Source organism: Diachasma alloeum, unplaced genomic scaffold (genome assembly GCF_001412515.2).
Source record: "Diachasma alloeum isolate Michigan unplaced genomic scaffold, Dall2.0 Dall_scaffold_00727, whole genome shotgun sequence".
NCBI lineage: Eukaryota > Metazoa > Arthropoda > Insecta > Hymenoptera > Braconidae > Diachasma > Diachasma alloeum.
The window spans coordinates 6,302-15,452 of record NW_021680858.1 but is presented as its reverse complement, the minus strand read 5'-3'; the positions used below and the strand labels follow the sequence as shown (position 1 = coordinate 15,452).

At 37.2% G+C, this 9,151-nt stretch overlaps 2 protein-coding genes across 4 annotated transcripts in view; one reads left to right on the top strand and one right to left on the bottom strand.

Moving 5' to 3' along the window:
• Window positions 1–2,879, top strand: part of LOC107044403 (glycerol kinase) — a 107,078-nt gene extending 104,199 nt beyond the window's left edge. For both annotated transcript variants that reach the window (XM_015266271.1, XM_015266270.1), the window contains one exon: window positions 1,999–2,879. In XM_015266271.1, the coding sequence (XP_015121757.1) occupies window positions 1,999–2,096 (98 nt within the window). In that variant the 3' untranslated portion in view covers window positions 2,097–2,879. The remainder of the gene's footprint in view (window positions 1–1,998) is intronic.
• Window positions 2,880–5,094: 2,215 nt separating this feature from the next.
• The window catches only part of LOC107044401, a 9,624-nt gene continuing 5,567 nt past the window's right edge, over window positions 5,095–9,151 (bottom strand). The window contains exons 1-2 of one of the 2 annotated variants that reach the window (XR_001461335.2): window positions 7,984–8,106; window positions 5,095–7,578 (exon numbers count right to left, since the gene is read on the bottom strand). Coding sequence is in view for 1 of the 2 variants with exons in the window: in XM_015266268.2 (XP_015121754.1) it covers window positions 7,275–7,578 (304 nt within the window). In the remaining variant the exon portion in view is untranslated. Of the gene's footprint in view, window positions 7,579–7,983; window positions 8,107–9,151 lie in introns of those variants that run through there. The other variant, XM_015266268.2, reaches the window with a different exon arrangement.

Here is a 9,151-nt window from a genome sequence, read left to right as displayed (position 1 = left end):
GCTTATGATCATTTGACGCTCGCAAGTTATGATTGTGACGTTTGACCCTCGCAAGTTATGATTGTCACGTTTGACCCTTGCGAGGTATGACCTTTGCGACGATTGACCCTCGCGAGGCATAACCTCAATGGGTATGATTTTTTTCGAATTTTGACCCTTGTAACTCTGACAGGCGGTATTCTCGGTAAAAATCTCCCGATTCTCCAAGGTGCGAATAGATGGCGCCACATAGATTTTTGACAGGTCAAAAAGCCGACATCTCGCCCGGGTAATTTACCTACTTTATGACCGGTCAAAAACCATGTAATTTACCTAAGGTAATTTACTTGCCCAACCCTGGAGGCAACTGCGGGTAGGGAATTAGGCTGGGGTACCGCGTAGGTACTGGGACGGGTAGGTAAAAGACCACAACGGTCATACCATCTGGCACCACCCAATTAGAAGAGCCAGCGGTGATAATAGTCAAATGAGGGAATGGAGACGAACGATTTCACGATCAAATCATCATGCGGGTGGGATATCCGGATATTCTATATAGGAGACAAAATAATTGTCACGGTCAAAAGAAAAAGTGCAAAAAGATGGTCATAAGAGTTTTATCCATACGTTCGCCCGTCTTCATTCATTTTATTCGACCTTTATGACCACTTCGATTTTTCTTTGCATTAAACTCTCATAATCGTTTTGTTCCCCCTTCTATTTCTCTTGTTTGTGAATCAACGAATAAAAACGTTTTTCATTTTTACCTTTAAAATCCTGCCTAAGTTTTGATCCGATTGACAATTTTTTTTTCAAAATGTTACCTTTATTCTGTGGAGCCTAACGAATATTTTGAAAAAAATTGTCAATCGGATGAAAACTTAGGTACTTGGACGATTTTAAAGGTAAAATGAAAAACGGTGTTTTTCTTTCATTCGCCGGGTAAATCGATTCATTTTTCCCACCTATTCCTATCGTCTATTAAAAGTCACTAGGTACGTCCTCTGCTCCAACGAAGATTTTGAGATTTCACCGCGATCTTCCGTTAATAATCGTTTCTTCACTCTTCCGTTTGACGCTTACGACCGTGTCGGTCTTCCGTTCATTTCCTACGATCGTTTCATTTCTGTAATAAGGTGATTACTAAATTGATAATCAAGTAATTACTGAATTTATAATGAGGTGATTACCAAATTGGTAATCTCTTTTTTTCGTCATACTGCCAAGCATTATCGACGATACTTATTCCACATGAATCTAAACTGATGAATTTCTCCGCTTGTTTTGTGTTCTACTATTATCCCTTTTTTTGTTACTTCTATTTTTTAAACTCATTTTTCAATTGATAAGTGCTAACCCTTAGTTATTTCCAGTTATTTTGAATTATTATTATATAATGTGGTGAGTTGGAATAGTTTTTTACTATATTTATTTCCGTACTGGCTTTCACTTTTCCTCGTCCGGGGATTGGTATTGGCTCTTCCCCAAACTCGTAAAACTGAAAATCACTACGGAAAAATAGGTATCGTTCACGACTAGTGCCATCCCTAATGGATCACTCGATATGAGGGTCGAGCTGAGCACTCAGTCGAGTGCTAGTCGATGGCGGTTCGATTGGTTGATTATCGATCAAATAACGATCGACCAATGATCGACTAACAATCGACCAACAATTGACCATCGACCGTTAATCGACTAATCATTGACTAAAAATCGACCAGCAATATTATTATAATAATATTATTATATATATATAATAATACTATCCATATATTTTAATATATGGGCCAATAGTAAGTTTTGAGCGTAGAATTTTTGACTAATATGACTTCTGTTCATGTTGCTGACATCAAATCGTCACAATTACCACATTGTAGTTAACAAATACGACTTAGATTGTATATAAATAAGTACAGATCGTAAGCTTGCTTCTAATCTCCCACCATCAGCTTCTGATTTCTCATATATTTTGTCCTGAATTCGTCTACTAATCGCAAACTTTTTCGACGCCTATTGCAGATGAGAGATACAGGATATTGGCATCGATTCCAGCCAGTTGGTTCGTAATGTCGAGTTTCATTCTTCTACGATTAAGTTACTACTTCGAAAATCGATGACAATGTTCACTGGAATTGACCCGCATCTAAATTGCTGAGCAGAATCTTAGTGAATTCAACGAAAATTGAATATGTTCAATAGGTAGACTACAATGAAAAAGAAAAATTGTTCAAGTGAATATTTAAACAGGCAACAATTCTGCGTTTCTAGTGACTGCTTGCAGGTAGATCCAGACTCACCAACCATGCCAACTGTGTTTTTGCGCTCCAATGATCTTTTTCATCTATTTTGGTCTCTTAAAAAATCTTGAAAAACTCGAATTTATCAATTTTTGTACAGAGACAAAATGTGATTCTTTTTCGTGTCATTTTGGTACTTAAATATTTATTCAACTGGTGGACATTTTTTAAACGTTTTTCTCATATTTTTATCATTGTTATATTTTCATCCAATGCATTAACTTGCCCTGCGCTCAATTCTAAAATTAACGTATTTTTAGTTGAATATTTGTTTGAGATGATTATAGTATTCAAGTACAAAAAAACCATGAATTTTCAAGTTGATTTTAAACACCCATGCTCTTTACGATTGTATTTTTGAATTATCTTTTTGCCTGTTAATTTGTACAAAAGAGTGGGAATGTGGTACAATTACTGAAGTATTTATTACAGTGAATTCAAGGACAGATTCGCAACGAAACTTTCATTGAATCTGTGCATTCTTCTCACTTCGCAAATTGTGCTGTTAAAGTCTCGCTAAGTTTTTCGAAATTAAATAGATCACTATACAAAATGTATTTTCAAGATGAATAATTAATAAAAATGACAAGTTGATAAAAGGAAGAATGTAATAATTATTTATTGGTACTGTGAAGTCATTTCGCTTTACAGAGAGTAGTGATATGGAAAATCAAGCAATTGAGATCCTCATTTAATAACTCGTGATATTCGAAACTCACTAGGAAGTTTCTCCCTAAGAAATTTTCAATGATTCATTCATTCATTTTACCGCAAGTATCCATTGATTTTCGATGTGGCAACTGGCCATAATTTTTACTATAGTGAAGAGTGGACATAACTATTAAACCACAGACCACCTCGATCTGACGATAGTATTCCTCCTTCCTGAATATTCTCACATACATATTTTGGGCCCATTCATACTGCATTGAATACCGAATAATGTATGTTATTGAAATAGAAAAAATAAACCGATGCTTCCACGTTCGGTTTCTCAAGGAAAATGCTTAGTCTTTCAAAGTACATCAATCCACTGTAGTTGACTAAAAATTCGTGTAACTACAGCGACGAATCAATCCCAAGACTTCCAACATTTTTCCTTTAAATGAGAAAACTTTTCTAAAGAAACTTCATTACTTTCAACAATTGAAGCGTGCCGCCAATAACGTCATCACTCTCGCCTCAAACCGCATACTATGTTTGTACAGTGGTCAAAAAAAGTTCTGCCAGTCCATGACCGTCCAACACCGGTGACGGCGACTCAAACCTCAACAATAACAAACAAAGTAAATATCTGGAGCACAGTGGGTTTAGGGAAAAAAAGGAATAATTTAGAAAAATATATGGAATAGAATAGAATGTTATTTCATTGGTGCTACAATTACTGTTTTACACATGCCTCTCCTTCTCAACACAATAATAACATGAATAGATGAATACAAAATACAAAAATTGCTTTGGGTATTAACCTAAATGCAGCCAACATACAGAATACCTAATATATAAGACAGACATTGCCAGAAAACAGTGAGAACCTATGCCATCGCCACTCCTCTCCCCGCGATTCGCGAGTAATAAAGCACTTAATAAATGAATAATATATATTAAGAAACAGTTTTAAGACATCGCGACGAAATTTAAGAAAATTTTCGCGAATTGGCAACAATGACAAATGCTACAGACGTGTCCGTTTCCGATGTCCCATCCTGCCACTGATTCGGCTCCCTCTGCATTGCCCATGTCTTCCGACGTCACTCTCGTACCTTTGCTTCTCTTTAGCCCCTTCCACGCTACTCCGCTCACTGTTTCCAAGCCTCAGTGACCAAAAGTTGTCGCCAGTAATGCTTTTCCAACTACCAAATTCTTCAAAAAAGAAATTATGGTAAAATTAGGGATACCATAGGCCTCTCTATGATATATAGTATCGGATGTGAAATTATGGTAGCGGTACCATAATTATGATATGGTTGGCAACGCTGCTCTTCCCGTTGGGCTCATGCACTGAAATGTAGTATATACTGGAAAGGGCACTGCCGTGCTAGGCCCGTAAGCGGAAAACGAGCCAGAGAGAGGTAGATTTTCAAGGATACCTGTCTCACTCTAGCAGGCGTTGCGCATGCGTAGAACGAGCATGTACATGCGAGTTAAAAAGCTTATGTACTCTGAGTGGTGCACACTCAATTGTTGCTATTTACGTCTTGGCGATAATTGTCCCATTGTGAGAATAAAAAAATATCCTCTAATCCACGAACAGCTATTTCGTAGAAAATTAGAGGAAAAATCGTGTATTTTGATATTGTCTTCATTGGATTTCTCTTGTATTCTTCATGCATTAAAAAAATTCACAATTACAATGTTCTTATTTTTTATTGCAGTATTGGGACAACTAGATATAAACAGATTCCAATTCAACTCCTCGACACACGAGGCATTTTCCTGAACTTGAGAGTCCCTGGAATTCCCTCAAAATAAAACCTATATCATTCAATTTATACTTTCTGTTTCAGGAATTATATTGGACATACCTAAATTTCAAAATCCGAATACTGATGACGATATCGACTCAGAGGATTTCGATACACCTTCAGATTGATTGAACAAATAATCTCTTGAATTGTATATTTTTTTGTATTTTTCCCATGTGGAATTATTTTAATTAAATTGTAAATGGCCCGAGTATTATTACATTGGAAAAAAATCATCAATTCTATGTTATAATGATGCAACAACAAAAATTGAACGCCAATACTGAATTCTATACGTTCTAGAAGGTTTGAAAACTTTTTGAGCGGACGGTACGAGAGAGATAGGTATCCTTGAAAATCGCCCCTCTCTGTCGGCTCGTGTCAGGCGGATCAGTGCCCTTTCCAGTATATACTACATTTCAGTGGGCTCATGCCCACCTCACGCCGCCATCTTCAAACAGCGAGTCAAAAATATGTGGATTTAATTGTCACTGACAGTGCTGATGAGTTGGCGAGGCTACGAGTATTTTATATTTTCTTCTTCTCGGTAAATATTTAATCATTTTGGGAATGAGTTATTCTAGAGGGAAATTGTGAAAAGACAGATTGCCATAGATTTTTTCAACTACACAGAAGTCTCTTGACATAAACTCCGAAAATGACGCATTCCATAATCTATTGACAATATCATTGTTGAATGAAAACTTTTCATAATTTTGTTATTGATGCAATAGGAAAATAAAACGATAATAATATTTGAAACTTTTCATTCAGACAGACTCTATCAGAAACAATTTCTGTTTACTATTCATGAATTGTTCTGAACGAATTTTTTGTTGAAGGGTTTGTTTATTTCATTCGAATCTAAAGCAACTGATAAAGGTTTTTTTTAGCAGAATTCTTAAAATATTAATTCTTATAAATTTCTATTGCAGGTATGGGGGCGAAACATCGAGAAGAAACTGACAATTTCTATAAGATGCACTAGTGAATTGAATCAACAAACAAAATAAATAATCTGAAGCCATTGGATCCGAGAAAGAATTGAATAATTCACCTGAATATATTTATGACATCCACATTCATGGAGCTTATAGCTAAGAGAAAAACACAGTATTCATCTTAACAAGTCTTTAATTATTTTGGTAACGAATGATTTTAAAGGGGAAAGTGACAAAAGAAAGATTTCTTATGAATATTTTTTTTAACTACATAAGAGGTCTTTTGACATGAATTCCTAAAATCATTTCAGTAGAAACAAAATCTGCTGACAAAATTTGTTGTTGAAAACGTTCCTCAATTTTGTTATTGATTGAATATGAGAATAAAAGAATAATAATATTTGAAACTTTTAATTCAGACAGATTCTATCAGAAACACTTTCTATTTTCTTTTTATAGCATTTCTCAAACCACTTTGACTATCCAACAGTTTGTTTATTTTTATTAGAGTGTAAAGTCACTGACAAAGGCTTTTATCTGTAATTCAGTGAATTCGGCAAGTTTCTTCCATTTTTAGACACACTAAACATTTTCACGAAATTCAACGGTGAATTAAATGAATTTGAAATGAAAATTGGTGGGTCAGAAAAAAATTGAATAAAATTTTCTGGAAATTTCAAGTGTTTAATTCAATTTCCCAAAATGGCCGTAGAATTTTGATCATCTCGAGAACTACAATATTCAGAACCTCAAATCAAAATTCATAATGAAGCCAGGAAAATTTCCAATCCCACCGACCCTTTATGAACCCGTTTTGCTCCACGATTCCCCCAAAAACTCAACGAAATCACATTTCTGTCCAAGATTCGTTTTTACTCATTATCTCGAGGACGAATGCTTCAAGAGACATCCCCAGCTTCTGTTTGGATCAGGAACTCCTCTATGGACTCCCTGACATGATAAACCCCCACCCTTTGCCCCAAGAACTCCAAAAAAAATGTTAAGAAGTTTAATTCAATTCTCCAAAACGTCGATAGAATTTCGATTATCTCGAGAACTATAATAGTTACAATCCCAAATCAAAATTCATAATAAAGCCATGAAAATATTCAATCCTATGAACCCATTTTGCCCCACGATTCCCCCAAAAACTCCGCGACATCACATTTCTGTTCAAGAATCGTTTTCACTGATTATCTCGAGAACAAATGCTTCAAGTGACATCACTAGCTTCTTTTTGGATCAGGAACTCCCCTATGGACTGCCTGACTTGACCCACCCCTACTCAATTGGCAACAGCACATACAGTTTCAAAAAATGTCATGACATTATAGTCAATCGTTTTTATTCCTGCATTATTTCTAACTGCTATGTTTTTTCCGCATCATGTGTTATTTTATTGAGACTGGACGTTGGCGAGTATCCATCTCAGTCACAATTTTCGCAACTCCCTTCGTCAGGACATTCGTGATAGCCACGTTGTAACGTTTGTACATGAGCTCGCACATATCGTACAGATTGTAGATTCTGAACCTTGCCCTTGGAGATGCCCACGTCTCACTGCAGCTCTTGACACAGTTTTTTCTGATCATCTAGGGCAGCTTCATTGCACGAAACATTCCAGTCCTGAGACGTTCGTATTCTGATTTTAAAGCCCCAAAATCAAAGATCTCCTTGAAGAGGGTTGTCCGTTCCTTCGGGTTCTTCATGGCGATACACTCCATAGCCCCTGGAACACCAGGAAGTTGTTGGCTTTGAGGTTGATCCCCAGGTGCTCCAGCTCCGTTAGGTAAGCCTAAGAGGTCACCATCGAACCGTTTATCCGGTGCTGTGAGGACGATCCCTGGACGGATCTCATGAAGGACTTCTCGGTGTCGTCCTCGACCTCGAAGACAGCTGTGACCAAGCCAAATTAATGGAATATTTACAGAAAAAAGAACCTTTTTCAGCTACTTCAACACGGAATCAAGAGAGCAAACTCTTCAGCAGAAAGAAAAAGAAGAGTTTTGAAAATGTTATGAATAAAAACTAGAAATTATTTTTAATAGACTCTGATTCAAAAATTGAAAATATTTTTCTCCTCAATTTTTTACATTTGATCAATAATAAAATAAACAGGAGTTTCCAAAAATGAATTTTATCAGCAGATATTGTTTCTGCAGATTATGAGTTATTTTATTAATGAGTTACTTTAGAAGTTTATGTCAAGAGACTTCTGTGTAGTTGAGAAAATCTATGGCAATCTGTCTTTTAACAATTTCCCTCTAGAATAACTCAGTCCCAAAATGATTAAATATTTACCGAGAAGAAGAAAATATAAAATACTCCTATCCTCGCCAACTCATCAGCACTGTCAGTGACAATTAAATCCATATATTTTTCTAAATTATTCTTCTTTTTTCCTAAACCCACCAGAGATTATAAGGGAGATTGCCAGCGTCTATGGAAACGCTTCAACCGCAAAATTAAGTAGCGGTGGCGCCGACCTAATTTTGAGTATGTACCTGTAAGTAAAACAGGGAGCGTGTGAGAGCGTCGATAACGGCGCAGAGTGGGGGGGAACGCGTATGAGGGAATCGGAGGGCGGAGCGAGCGGTGATGTGAGGGAAACCTACCGCAGTTCGAAACGCCGACGGGCGGCGGAATCCTGCCCTTAATATAACAATCAATTTCTCCTTCCCTAATGAGGACGAAGGGATGAAACGGTTGCCAATCGATTGAAAATTGAATCCTCAACTGATTGCGATCTGTTTTATCCCTTCATCTCAATTAGAGGGGGAGAAACGAATATTTATGGATCGAGTGAGTCCCCAAACGGCTCTCGCCATTGAAAAATCCATTTCTCCTCCCCCAGCAGAGATTAAGGGATGAAACTGGTGACAATCGATTAAGAATTGAATCCTCAATCGATTGCGGTCGTTTCATCCCTTAATCTGCGCTGGGGGTGGAGAAATGGATTTTTTAATCAAACCCGCCGGAAAATCGGTCGGGATCCTCTGGCGCTTGAAAAATTAATCACTCCTCCCCTAATTGAGATGAAGAGATGAAACGACTGCAATCAGTTGAGAATCCAATTCTCAATCGATTGTTACCAGTTTCATCCTTTAATCTCTGCTGGAGGAGGAGAAATGGATTTTTCAATGGGGAGAGCCGTTTGGGGACTCACTCCATGCTTCAAATATTCATCTCTCCTCCCCTAATTGAGATGAAGGGATGAAACGACCGCAATCGGTTGAGGATCCAATTCTCAATCGATTGTCACCAGTTTCATCCCTTAATCTCTGCTGGGGGAGGAGAAATGGATTTTTCAATGGGGAGAGCCGTTTGGGGACTCATTCCATGCTTCAAATATTCGTCTCTCCCCCTCTAATTGAGATAAAGGAATGAAACGACCGCAATCGGTTGAGGATCCAATTCTCAATCGATTGTCACCAGTTTCATCCCTTAATCTCTGCTGGGGGAGGAGAAA